Here is a 14717-nt window from a genome sequence, read left to right on the forward strand (position 1 = left end):
AGGTCCCTTGTAGTTCTTCAGGAAAATATTTGGCCTTTGCAATATTCTTCAATCCTTTTTGAGAGAGTGCGAAAACTAAGGTTGAATCTTATGATGTTGGCCTTATATATGATAGACACGAAAACCCAAAAGTAAGGCCAGTAACACCATTGGCCAACGACTCTGCTACACTACAACAGACGCGTGTCGCACTCTTGTAGGACTGTTGTTGGTAGTGTACTATTTCCAGTTGTCGTTTTCACAAATATGAATAGCGTTCAAAAATGAGATCAGGTCCCCTTACCAGATACCTTTGTTTGTCAAATCATCAAAACTAAATAATATTTTCTCCCTTTATGATGATGACAAACAATTAACAATTTCCCCCCTGTCAACAAGCTTCCCGCAATCACCTTACGTCCACTAATCTACCAACCCTCCTTACTTCCATCAATCACCCTACATCCACCAATCTACCAACCTAAGCATACAAACATTTTCCCCCTTTTAGAATCATAAAAAAAGAGACAGTAAACTAAGATTAACAATAAGCAAGATTAGTAAGAACATGGCCATTGGCAACACAAGCATAAATGAAAAGCATTAAAGTAAGAAAGGCCATGTACTAAGCAGAGATCCACTTCATTGCATTTAAAGAAAACATTCAATACATTATAATCAAAATACTAAGAGAACCCGGGACACTGCCCACAAAAGGATAAAGGGAGAGAGGGAGGACTTGGTCTGGGGATTAGAAAGGGACTAGGAGGAGGGAGGCTTTTGGGTAAGGGATTGGATGACAAGAGTGGGACGATCATTTGAAGCATCATGGTATTTGATCAACTTATCTTTCATATCAGCATTTTGGGCCAAGAGGGTTTCATTCTTCTTTCTCAACTCAGAGATTTCAGCTGAACCAGGTCCCTCTGTTTGTGCTTTTGCCGATTGTGCCTTCAGTAAAGCTATCTTTGCATCTCTTTTGCTTACCAAGGCAGTCATCTCTTCCAATTCATTCTTTAGTTGACCCTGCTTAACCACCAACTCTGACATTTTTCTTAGATTCCATGTTCTTCCTTCCATGCACTCAAACTCAACAAGAGTGATCATGGAGAAAGATTGTTTTACAGTCCCAATTGTTCTTGCTTTGAGAGGAATGTCCAAGTGTTTGAACACTTTGGTCAGGAAGTAACCATACCCCATGTCATGCTTTTATTTTTTTTGTTATAACCGTCTTGTACATGTGCTCTAACATGAAGGCAGGAAGATTCAAGGGCTCAAAGGTTCTTAGTACCTCCATCAAAAACAGATCAGCCACAGAAGAAAATGTCCTTTTCTCAGATCTTGGAAGGAGCTCTTTGTTGACAAACTTGAAAAGTAGTTGATAATCCCCTTTGAGAAGTTTCTTGGAGATCCCAGCACAGTTCAGCTTGGTAAGTTAGCCACATTCCTTAGTGAAGCCCTTGGAGCAGAATTTCCCGACCACAGACCTAATCCCTTCCCTGGGAACTTTCAAGATTTAACCCAATCTCTCCTTATTGAAATAAAGGATCTTGTCACTTGCTCGTGTGTTGATGCTACCATCCTCAATAAACTCAGCATTGTAGTAGAAATCCCTCACCTGTTGCTCATGTAGAACATGAGTGTGGTTTGTGAACAAGTGGGTCCATGATTGGATTTCAACTACATCAGCCAGAGTGCACATCCCTGGTTTTGAGATTATCTCAGGTCAAAAACCCTCCCGTTAAGAACCTTTTGTTGCCTTAGGTTATTGAAAATACCCTCTTTAGACCATTTCTTCTCAGCCATCACCTTTTTACTTTTCGAACCTAGTCCCTCTTCAGGCTCGGACTCTGATTTTCCAAATAGTTTGTCAGTGTCAGGTGACAATTCTCTCTTTCTCTTAGATGTCTCCTTTACCTTATTTTTTCCCTTCTTTGACACAGTAGCCCTTTTTCCTGATGATTTTTTGTTTTTAGGTTTTTCCTTCTTCTTGCCCAGTGTTTCTTTCCTTCTCTTCTCCACTGCAGAGATAATATCCTCAGATACAGTGGCACAGTCCTCTTGTTCATTTGAAACTTCCACTACCCCTTCATCAGGAACAACCTTTTCTTGTAATCCAGACTTCTTTCTTCTTCTACTTTCTATAGTACTAACTTTGTTTGCCTTTATTTCATCATTCATAAACTTCTGAGTAGCACCCCTAGTGGAATACTGCCTTGTTGGTGTTTCTTCTCTCACTTTCTCCTTTCCTTTGTTGGAGATGGGAACCATCCTTCTCTGTACAGTCCATCAAAGAGAAATGTTGTCCTCATCTTCTTCTTCAGTTAAAGAGACATGAGGAAGACCAACTATTGGTGTTCTGTCAAACATTGGTTCATGGGTTTTAAGGGAGTCTTCCAGAGTTCTTTTTTCAGAAAAAAAAAGAGTTCTCAAGCCTATCCTCATTTCTGCAAGACTTTCAACTACTAACTCCTAACTTGAAGCAAGGATGTTAGATTTAGAGGTTTTTCCTTCAGGAAGATCTCTTTCGAATAGAAGATCAGATAAGATGGAGAGAGGAGGACCAGGTTAGGATAACTTTAAGGGAGCATTCAGTTCTAGTGAAGGTTCAAGCATATGGGGGGTTGGCTACTGGATCCAGATATGTCAACCAGAGGAATGATTGAGGAAGGGTTACTTGACCGAGAATAGAAGGCAACAAGGTCTATTTAATTTAGGGCTTCCATCATTTTGTTAGAGGAGGATGGAGAATGAGACATATTGCAAAAGAGAAAAAGAAAGGAAGAGAGAATTTTCTAAGGTTTCAGAAAAAGTTTGAGAAGAAAGTTTGAAAAATTTAAGAAGAAAGGCGAGGGAATAAGTATATAAGGAAACAAACATGTGTGTCAGGTCCCTTTGATTAGATGCGCCGCTTGGACTTAAAGCGATAGGACAACTGTCAGAAGATGGATGACTGATAACGGTTCTCGTTAGTAGTTCAAAAATAATGCACAAAATGCTAATCTTTGAGACTAGAGCAGGTCCCTCTCTGCAGTTTGAAGATGATCATCTCAGGATTGGTATGTCCTTTCTTTGTTAGAACAAGCATTACAGTTATCAAGGATACCTGCCTCCTAATCATAGCCAATAAGGGTTTGATCTTACCAAAGTAAGCATTACAGTTATCAAGGATACCTTCCTCCTAATCATAGACAATGAGGGTTTGATGCCTTTGGATGAGATTGATTCAGTCAATCTTCAGCATTCCCAGCCTTAATCTGTTTTTCTCAAACTGCCTTGCTTAAAGCCTTGGTAAAGATGTCTGCAATTTGATCTTCAGTCTTTTAATACTTCACACAAATGGTTCCCTTTTTAACATTATCTCTCAAAAAGCGGTGTCCCACATCAATGTGCTTGGGCCTTTTATGCTGAACTGGATTCTTAGCCATATTGAAAGCACTTGTATTGTCACACATGAGAGGGATAGTGTGAGTGAGCACTCCAAAGTCTTCAAGTTGTTGTTTTATCCACAGAAGTTGAGCACAACAAGATGCATTTGCTACATATTCTGCTTCAGTTGTAGAAAGAGCCATTGAATTTTGCTTTTTGGTCTCCCAGAAAATAAGAGAAGATCCCAAGAACTAGCTCATTCCTGAGGTGCTCTTTCTATCAACTTGATACCCTACATAATCTGCATCTGCATATCCTACAAGTTTGAAAGTCTCCTGAAGGATAGAAAAAGACTAGGTCCCCAATTTTCTTCAAATACCTTAAGATCTGTTTTGCAGCTTTCAGATGAGACTCCTTGGGACATGCTTGAAACCTAGCACATATACCCACATTGAATACAATATCAGGTCTACTTGTTGTCAGGTACAGCAATGAACCAATGATGCCTCTAAACATAATTTCATTCACTATAGGACCAGAGTCATCAACATCCAGTTTTGAGTTTGTTCCCATGGGGGCAATAGGCTTTTCATCCATCATCTGAAATTTCTTCAACAACTCCTTGATATACTTTTCTTGACAAATTGAGGTACCATTTGAAGCTTATTTGATCTGCGACCCCAAGAAGAAACTCAATTCTCCCATCATGCTTATTTAAAATTCATTTCCCATAAGTGAAGTGAATTCTCCACACATTACCTCAGAAGTTTCCCCAAAGATGATATCATCAACATACACCTGAATAATGAGCAATTTTTTACCTCTTGTTTTCAAGAAGAGGGTATTATCAATTCTGCCTCTTTTAAAACCATTTTCCAGAAGAAACTTGGACAGTCTCTCATACCAAGCTCTGGGATCTTGTTTCAAGCCATAAAGAGCCTTGCGCAGCTTGAGCACATGGTTTGGGTATTCAACATCTTCAAATCCAGGGGGTTGTTTCACATAGACCTTTTCTTTCAGATAACCATTTAGGAATGCACTTTTTATATCCATTTGAAACAGTTTGAACTTCATAAACGCTGCAAAGGCAATGCGAATTATGATAGCCTCCATTCTTGCCACAGTAAAAAAGGTTTTATCATAGTAAATGCCTTCTTCTTGGTTATACCCCTGCACCACCAGTCTTGATTTATTCATTGTAATAGTGCCATGTTCATCCATTTTGTTTATGAACACCCATCTAGTTTTTGTAACAGTTCTATCAGGGGGCCTAGGAACCAGATGCCATACTTTACTCCGTACAAATTGGTGAAGTTCCTCTTGCATTGAATTCACCCAATCATCATCTTTCAACGCCTCCTTGATATTCTTTAGCTCAATATTCGATATGAAAGTTGAGAATGCAACTAGATTTCTAGTTTTTGACCTAGTTTGCATTCCAGAGTTCAAAGGAGAAATGAGATTATCAAGAGGATGGGAGGACTTGTGCTTCCACCCTAACTTAGTAGTTAAGGGTTGAGGTTGATCAGCTTCCTCTTCTTCATTCACATAATCTTTATTTACAGGTTGAACTGAATCTTCTGGTTGAGCATTATTAAACAGACCAGGTCCCTCTTTAGGTTCAACATCTTCAATGACTTCTTCAATTTGATCTGGTTCAACAACAATTGGATCTTGATATCTTTCAGTTTGTAACTCAGTCAGACTATCTCTCTGAATCTGAAGAAGTTCTTCTAGCTCATTATCATCCTAGTTCTCAAGATCTTTAATACCACCAGTCTCGTCAAAGATCACACGAACACTTTCTTCCATGCATAGATTCCTCTTATTGTAGACTCTACAAGCTTTACTTGAAGAGGAATATCCCACAAACACTCCTTCATCACTTCTAGGATCAAATTTACCCAAATAATCCTTCCCATTGTTTAGTACAAAACATTTGCACCCAAAAGCCCTCAGATAACTCAATTGAGGCTTTCTATTATATACAAGCTCATAAGGAGTTTTGTTCAGAATGGACCTAATCAAACACTTGTTGGTCACATAACAAGAAGTGTAGACTGCCTCAGCCCAGAAGTTCTTCGAAAGACTTGAATCAATAATCATGGTTCTGGTAATGCCGACCAGAGTTCTATTGTTCCTTTCAACCACACCATTCTGCTGAGGTGTTCTTAAAGCTGAAGAGTTATGGTGAATGCCATTTTCCGCACAAAAAATGTTAAGCTTGGCATTTTCAAACGCAGGTCCATGATCAGACTTGATCCCTGCGATCTTGCAGTTCAGCTTTGTCTAAATCATTTTGACAAATACCATCAACACATCAAACGATTCATCTTTGGACCTTAGAAACATAGTCCAAGTGAACCTTGAATAATCATCCACAATCACTAGTATATACTTCTTTCCACCTCTACTTTGAATCTTCACAGGGCCACACAGATCCATGTGAATTAACTCAAGAGGTCTTGTTTTACTCACTTGTTTCTTGGATTTGAAGGATGATCTGATCTGCTTCCCTTTGACACATGCATTACACACTTTATCATCACTGGACTTCAGCTTTGGTAATCCACGAACCAGGTCCCTAGATACTAGTTTGTTCAGCAGAGAGGAGCTCACATGACCAAGTCTTCTGTGCCACAAGTTAGCATTTTCACTTTGGGCACTAAGACAGGTTAGATTATCTCTTTGGGCAGTATCCACATCAGCAAGATACATGTTCTTGCACCTTCTAGCCGTTAAGATTACCTCCCTTGAAATCAGATTTGTAACAATGAACTTTTCTGACAAGAATCTAACCTCATTGCCTTTTTCACAAATTTGCGAGACACTGCGAAGACTATATTTCAACCCATTCACATAGTATACATTCTCAATAGAATGTTCAACAGATTTTCCAATTCTCCCAACTCCCAGAATATATCTTTTCTTTCCATTACCTAAAGAGATACCTCCACCTTGATGTTCCTTGAGTGAGAGGAAGTTCTCAATCTTTCCAGTCATATGCTTCGAACATCCACTGTCCATGTGTTATTTCCTCCACTCCCCTGCAAAATGGATTACTTTTTAGATTTGGGAAACCACTTCAGTCTGAGTCATAGTAAACAAATAAAGGCATAATGAGAGAATTTTTTGTCTAGTATGGTAAGATGGGCTTTCTGTTGTGATGAGAAGAGCTAGAACTAGGACCAGGTCCCATGTTCTGAATTATTTTCCGTTTGGAGTAGTTTGAAATCCTTTCTTAAGTTCTCTTCCAAGCCGGGCAATCCTTCTTCAGATGACCATTGCACCCACAAAAAAGGCACAACAGATTGTCAGACAATGAAACATACTTGCTATGAGGATTATAGGGAGGACTTATGTTCACGCTTCCTAAACCCTTCCCATCATTTTGACCCTGACTAGTACAATTTGCAAGCAATTTCGAGGAATTGGTCCATTTGAGGGAATTTTTCAGTTCTTCTTTGATACGAACCAGGTCCCTTTCTAATGGATCATTTCTCCCTAAGGCCATATTCAGTTTCATTTCAGAGGTATTCAAGCTAGTTTCTAATTCGAGTTGTAGACTGCTAGCTTCACCCTTCCCTTTACCACAATTATCCCTTAATTTCTCCCTAAGTTCTAGATTTTCATATTCAAGAACCATCATTCGTTCTTCCCTTACAAACATTTGAGAAACCAAGGCAACCTTTTCATCATGAAAAATATCCAGACTCTTATTCATGACACCCTTTTCAGTGGTCAACTCAGTGATTGAGTCGATCAAAACAACAGCTAAATTTCTCAATCATTTAATAGAGTAAACATGCTAGTTCTGTTTAAGTTCAGAAAGAGTTACATCTTCTTCAGCTTCCTCATTATCAGACTTTGCCATGAAGGAAAAAATTTCATCATAAGGATCCTCATCATCTTTAAATGTAAGCAAGGAGGCGTCTTCAGGATGTTTAGTCCCCTCTGAGTCACTTGAAGAATCTCCCAGACACCTAGAGCCTTCTTCATGACATAATCAGCAGCAGCTTTTCTTCCTTTCATATCAGGGATCGGGTCCCTTCTCTTGTCTTTATTTCCTTCGGTATTTGCATAGTCTTTATGTTCAACCTTGTGCATAGGGAAATCTCTGATGAAATGCCTTGGTTTTCCACACTTGTGCCATAAGTCATTTGTATTAGCAGCTCTGCTGAAGTTCCCTTCATTTCTAAAACCTCCATGCTTCCTCACTAATTTTTGAGATCTTCTAGTGAGGTATGCCATGTCTTAATCATCTTCAGAAGTGTCACTAGAAGTCACTTTGAGAGCTAGTGACTTGTCCCTCTTTATTTCCTTCTTTGCCACTTCCTAATTTTTGTTCATCTCATGAGTTTGAAGATTTCCAATAAGGGTGTCCATTGTCAGTACTTTCAGGTCTTTAGCTTCAATAATGGCATTGACCTTGCTGGCCCAAGACTTAGGAAGAATTCTGAGTATCTTCCTGACCTGTTTTCTTAGATCAATGGTCTCTCCCAGACAGCATAGCTCATTTGTGATGGATGAGAACCTGGTTTGCATATCATGAATAGTTTCACCCTCCTTCATAGTAAAGTTCTCATATTAAGTAGTAAGCATGTCCACCTTTGACTCATTTACTTGTTGAGTGCCTTCTTGAGCCGTTTTAAGGCAGTCCCAAATTTCTTTGGCTGACTCACAAGCAGAGATTCTATTGTACTCCTCAGCTCCGATTCCACACACTAACAACTTTTTAGCCTTATAGTCCTTCTCGATCTTCTTCCTATCGTCCTTCCTTTACTTCAACAGTCGAAACATATGGACCGTCGAGCACTACATCCCACAGCTTGCTGTCTTCAGCCATTAAGAAGTCGTGCATTCTCGTTTTCCACCAGCTATAGAACTGGTCATTGAATCATGGGGAGCCTTGTTGTTGATTGTCCTTCCTCTAGGTTTAGTGGAGCAACCATTCTTCCACAGGAATTCCTCTAGGTGTTAACCAGTTAGAGAGCCCAGGCTTTGATACTAATTGATAGAATGCGTGCATCCATTATTCGTCAACGGACCATGTCCCTTAACCTAACAAGAACAATAATAAAAATACAAATGATAAAGTAAAAGACACAAGCAGTTTTACGTGGAAACCCCTTGCTCAAGGGCGGTGAAAACCACGACCTGTACTCACAGGATTTCAACCTAACTCCATTTCACTCAAAATGGAGCAATGTTCAGATTACAAACTCTTGTAACCTAGGAATCTAACTCTAATTCCCTTCCCCCTTGATGTAGTAACTCTACTACACCATTACCTAAGAAATAACTCTATTGCCCACTAAAACAACTAACTCTAGTTGATTTAGACTTCAACAACTCCAATAACTAACTCTAGCTATGACTCCAAAGGAAACTAATAAAACAAACACTGATCTACTTCCTTTATAGTATAGGAATAGATCTACAATGTGAAACATTGAAATATAAACCTAAGAAAACTAGGAACGAAGACAACTCTATCAGGTCTCTTGTAGTTCTTTAGGAAGATATTTCTGGTGAGTGGCCTTTGCAATATTCTTCAATCCTTTTTGAGAGTGAAAAAACCTAAGGTTGAGTCTTATGATGTTGGCCTTAGCTATGATAGACACGAAAACCCAAAAGTAAGAATAGTAACACCATTGGCCAATGACTCTGCTACATTGCAACAGACGCGTGCCACGCTTCTACATGACTGGTGTTGGCAGTGTACTATTTTCAGCTATCATTTTCATGAATATGAATATCGTTCACAAATGGGATCAAGTCCCCTTACCAAATCCCTTTGTTTGTCAAATCATCAAAACTAAATAACAACATATATCACGAGTTATATGGTATTTTTTTTTGTAAAGAACATATGTTCTATATGTTTGACTCTACAACAAAAATAATTTTTAGCGGCAATAAATATACAATGGTCCAAGGAACCAAAAACTTTAGTTAAAAGAAAAAACACTAACTGAGTAGTAAATAATTTACCGGCATTAGTTAATTGTCATTAGATCTAATGTCACTATAGGCTTTAGGAACATTTACAAAGAGTGTTAATTGTCATTAAAATAACAAATCATATATTACTAAAAGTGGAAAGCTCCAACCTTTAAAGTTGGATTACCATTTTACCCCTTCATTAATGTTATAAATTTTTTAATTAATTAAATAGTAAAAAAAGTCATTAGATGGCCTTATATATGATAGACACGAAAACCCAAAAGTAAGGACAGTAACACCATCGGCCAATGACTCTGCTACACTGCAACAGACGCATGTCACGCTCCTACATGATTGTTGTTGGCAGTGTACTATTTCCAACTGTCGTTTTCACGAATATGAATACCGTTCACAAACGGGATCAGGTCCCCATACAAGATCCCTTTGTTTGTCAAATCATCAAAACTAAATAACAACATATATCACGAGTTATATGGTATTTTAATTGTCATTTGATCCAATGTCACTATAGGCTTTATGAACATTTACAAAGAGTGTTAATTGTCATTAAAATAACAAATCATATATTACTAAAAGTGGGAAGCTCCAACATTTAAAGTTGGATTACCATTTTACCCCTTCACAAGGATTAATTACATGTTTCAGGTTCAAAAACGAAACTCTACGTGTTTAGATAAACAAAACATCAAAACATTTCAAATTCTTGGCTATGTTAATTTAGAAACAATGAATATTTAAAGGCGACTGTTTTTTTAAATGTTGTCATACTAAATGTTAATAATAGCTAAAATAATGATTGGAAATAATAATTTCTCTCATTTTACAAGCTTTCCAAAATTAGTTTATACATTTCTGGAATGATTATAATTTATAAATAATTAAAAATAAATAATAGGTATATAATTTAATAAAATAATTACTATAAAAATTTGTAGTAGCTTATGACTTTTTATGATTTTCTATAGCACTAATATTATAAGTTCAAAAAATACTTTAAAGAGATAAAAATAATTTCAGAAAGTCTTTTTCACTATCCTATTAACTACACATACATACAGTGTATGTTATTTATTTATGTCATTTATTAAATTAATAAATTTATATTATATTGAGCTCGTAGTTATAAAGATTTTGCAGAAATTGAAGAGTTGTTTTTTCATTATTCAATACATATTATTATACTTGTCAATTTCCTCCATATATCAGCTCACACTTTTGCATTACTCTTCTTTCACTCAACATACTTCCTTATTCATGTTTAGGTAAATATATTCTACTGTTTTTTTCCTTCTCTTCCTCTTATTGCAATTTTACATTTTTCATTCCAATTTATTGATATTATTTTTCCTAATTTTGTCTTTCCATTTTTTTAATAGAAGTTGTTGTGTGCAATCCATATTATAATGCAAAAAGAAAAATTGACTTTATAGTGTTTTCAAAAATACAGATATAATTATTGTTATGCATTTCAAGTTTTCTTTATATAAACACTGTTGAATGTTGATGCATAGATTGAAAGTTTCTCAATGAATTGCAGGGGTTATTGCGAGGTATGATTGATTAAACTCATTAGAAGTACATATTCTTATTACGCTTCTAGTTTGAAATTTGAGGGTATCTGTTTTGATTTCTTATCCTATACATGTTTTTCAATTTATATTGCAATCAATTTTTTTAAAAAAATTTATACATAGATTTATAACTATAGATATATATTATGCAAGCATATAATATGGGATATACGTGTAACGCACGTGTCCAAATACTAGTTTAGTTGTATAAAGATGATATTTGTAGTAGTGTCATTAGATATGGATGCATATGTACTCTATTTGACATACCATTTTAGGGATAAACAAATATTTGGATGTTGTTGGCACCAACTGCAGTAAAATATTCTGGGGATTTTGAAAATTGAGTACCACATATTTTTATCGTTTGAAAATAATGTATCGTGCAATAATTTGTTTTTGAGATGATGGAAGTGTGATATTTTGTGACCTAGCTCTTGTATTTGAAAATCCAGTACTATAATTTGACAGAGGAGAAGGAAGCAAGATGGGAAAGTATGTTAAAGAAGAAAGGTAAGGCAAGAATATGAATTAGAACTAATGCAAACTGCTCTTATCCATCATATATACACAGAAAACTAATTAGAAGCAAAAATGCAAGCCGCAAATTAAGAAGCAATTGTTGCTGAATGAAAATCTAAAAAGAAGCAATAGCCGGCTCAGATCAGATCATATACAGTAGCTCATATTAACTTGCATTGCAATTTGCAGATGCAGAATTTAAATAAGCTTTGAGTCATCGGCCACTCAAACAACATTATTTCTTGTGTGTGTTGGCTTAAAAACCAAAGAAATTCTTTTTTTTCTTCTTCTTCTCAATGTAGGCTAAGAGCTCCTCTTGACGGGAAAGGGCTGTCTCAAGTGCCTGCCAATAATAATAATAATATTAGTTGTATGCATATGGAGTAATAATATTAAATGATAATCAAGACAAGTAAGTACCATTTTGGTTGCACAAAGCTCTTGCTCCAATTTATCAACATGACTCATGACATTGTTAAGCATTTCCTCTTTTTCCGGTGGTAAGGAACTAGGTTTGTTGCTAAGACTAATAACCTTCTCCTCTAGCTCTCCCATTCGTTTCATCATGCTGAAGTACTCATTATTTGAGATGGCAGGTCCACTCAACCGATATTCTTGACCATGTACTGGTTTAACATGCATATCAACTCCTTTTAAAGAACCTGACAAGAGAGTCGAATCTGTAAGCTTTCTTGGCATGTTGCGTGTCATTCGCACCATTGTCACCACACCCATCACAAATGTCATCACTCCTGTGAAAAGGTGGTTGCTAAATCCATCGGGGGACTTAGAAATATCATGCATGGGTAAGAAATCTGAAGCTGAAAACAGGGAATATATGTAATAGTTAATATATACTACAAAACACCGAAAGCAAAACCAGATTTTTAACTGATCAACTATTAAAACATGTGGTATACAATTAATGAGAGGGTGTACCTTTAGCAATGGCGTAGTTGTCCGCTTTTGTAGCTTTAGGAATAGTTGGATCAATTACTTTGTCAACAACAGGGATGTATTTATCACGATCATATGCACTAGGATGCTTCTTATTTATATCATCCTATAAAAACATTTCAATTTGTTAGTATGGAATAAGCAAATGCATTAGTATGCTTTTATTATAGTGAAGCTCAAGCTCATTTCATGTGGATTCTATTCTACTATGTGGTGGATGAAGAAGAACCTTACTTCCTCGTGGACAGTGGAGAGCTGTGTAGGTGACACGTGATCCCGCTGGATCTTGGAAGATGCAGTTCTCATATTAATAGAATTGCTCTTCTTTGCGTCCTACAACATGTATTGAAATCACTTCACTAAAATGTTATTATAAAGAATCAGAAAACAACAAAAATGGAAGATTAGATGAGGCAGGCACCTTTGGCTTGGCATTCCCATCCTCTGAAATTGTTTTCTCATCAACTGGAATGGAAGTTTTCTTTGTGCATTTATGCATACCACTGTGAACCATCTGGCATAAATTAATCATATATCAATGGAAATGGCAATTGCATCGTTCAAACGTACTTAACACTAGAGGGATGAAATTAACCTTCATTATTTCTGGATCATTCCATGGCCCTTTATCAGAAAGCATACATCCTCCTTTGTCCTCACAAGTGCAAGTACCGCCTAAGAACTCTGGAAGTTCGCTGATGCAAGGCAGTGACAAACAACTCTCTTTAGCCTCTATTTATGAACTTTAGTTAGTCATGCAAAATTCATACTAAATAGATAATTTCTTATACTTTTTTTACTAGAATCAGAGTTGCACATTAGTTGGAGGTATGCTTGAAGAGAATATTTAAGTTCACCTGTATTTACCTGGCATCAATTATTTCAAGCAACTTGCTCTGGTATTTGTTACCAAGAACCTAAGAAGAAAGAAGCATGAATTTATTATTCCTATGAAAATCATAGAGGCAGTCCATTCTGATTGAAGATGAATTTAGGCTTACGTTTATCTTTGCGGTGGTCTTGGGGTCAAGGAATGACTTAACAGAGTTCCATAATAGCCTGAATCCAGAACCAGCATTGATGATATACATACGACACAAGCTCTAAACAGTGGATAAAAATATTCATGTAAGCAACACAAACTTGAAAATTTTCATCAAAAAGTATGTCTAATGGCTTCAGCCGAGCGAGAGAACAAGTACCTCTGGATAATTGTTGCCATCAACACCTTGGAGGCATTGAAGAAGTTCTCTTGCTGATTTGTTGAAATTTTTAAGTCCCTGAGGCATTCATTATTGATGTAAATTAAGTTAGTAATTGCTATAAACTTCCTATGGAAGAAATATCCAAACATACCACTCCTTGCACATCCAAAATTGTTGTGCTTGTATCAATATGTTTTTTTGCTGCAATGGAGCAGGCTGGCAATTTGTCGTTGAACGTCCTCTCAAACTCCTGCACATGGTACTTAAGATATCGGTCCATTGTTGTGACTTGTAGGAGCTTGGTAGAATCTACTTGACCAATTCTTTCGATATAAACTGGTCTTCCTTCTTTGTCAACTCCATGATGCCCTTGAGGATAGTATTTGACGACTTCCTCCTTTTCCTTGAACTCAAAGTCCTAAGAAAGAGGTAATAAAACTTGATTTATCTAATTCAAATTTCGTTACTGAATATTTCAAAGTAAAGTACCTGCATGATAGTGTCTGCACCAAATTCCTTCCTCCAACTAATCATATCAGACCACATCTGCTTTGATTTCTCTAATTCAAATTTCCTGGCCTTCAAAAACCTGTATATATCAAGTACAAATACAATTGTCATCAGGCATCAAACATTGCATCACATGTGAATTTAATGAATTTACCTTAGCATCATATGATAATCGTCATGTTGTGCAGGAAGTAATTCATCCAATATAAGTGCTTGACGAAAGGCATCAACTGACTTTGATTCCTCCGCATCATGCTCATCCTCAAACACAACAGACATGACCCTGCTACTATTTCTACGGCCAGTTTTTTTTAAAGATTGTCTAAATTTGTTGGAGGCATTAAGTGCCTTTTTCTTGAATGACCCAAGCCTTGGCTTCTTATCCTCCTCAGTGTTTTCAATATCAATCTTTTCCATACCTGTACACAACATTATGAAATATATTTTACACATCGCCTAACAAGATTCTAAATCCAAGATAATTTCATCGATTTCAACCTCCAGTTCAAGATTAAGGGTAGCTTACTTGGCCTGAGTGGTCGTTCAAGAGGTCCTGTTGACATTTTGCCACTCATGATTGCAGGTCAAAAAAATATTTGTGTCAATTTACTCTCTTGCTGAATGCGTACACCTATCA

General features: G+C 36.8%; 2 protein-coding genes across 2 annotated transcripts; both read right to left on the reverse strand.

The window, feature by feature from the left end:
* Nucleotides 1-1695: 1695 nt before the first annotated feature.
* Nucleotides 1696-2250, reverse strand: LOC125845737 (DEAD-box ATP-dependent RNA helicase 28-like). The gene has a single exon (XM_049525271.1). The coding sequence runs from the start codon at nt 2248-2250 to the stop codon at nt 1696-1698; it is 555 nt and encodes a 184-aa protein (XP_049381228.1).
* Nucleotides 2251-11560: 9310 nt separating this feature from the next.
* Nucleotides 11561-14717, reverse strand: LOC125845432 (phosphatidylinositol/phosphatidylcholine transfer protein SFH12-like). The gene is made up of 13 exons (XM_049524935.1): nt 14607-14717; nt 14235-14499; nt 14060-14159; nt 13722-13988; nt 13568-13645; nt 13367-13468; nt 13233-13282; nt 12961-13060; nt 12787-12879; nt 12600-12698; nt 12348-12471; nt 11829-12229; nt 11561-11751 (listed from the first exon to the last, which is right to left on the reverse strand). Exons 1-13 carry the CDS (start codon nt 14653-14655, stop codon nt 11665-11667), a joined length of 1815 nt encoding a protein of 604 aa, XP_049380892.1. The 5' UTR covers nt 14656-14717; the 3' UTR covers nt 11561-11664.

This window comes from Solanum stenotomum, chromosome 11, assembly GCF_019186545.1.
Source record: "Solanum stenotomum isolate F172 chromosome 11, ASM1918654v1, whole genome shotgun sequence".
Taxonomy (NCBI): Eukaryota; Viridiplantae; Streptophyta; class Magnoliopsida; order Solanales; family Solanaceae; genus Solanum; species Solanum stenotomum.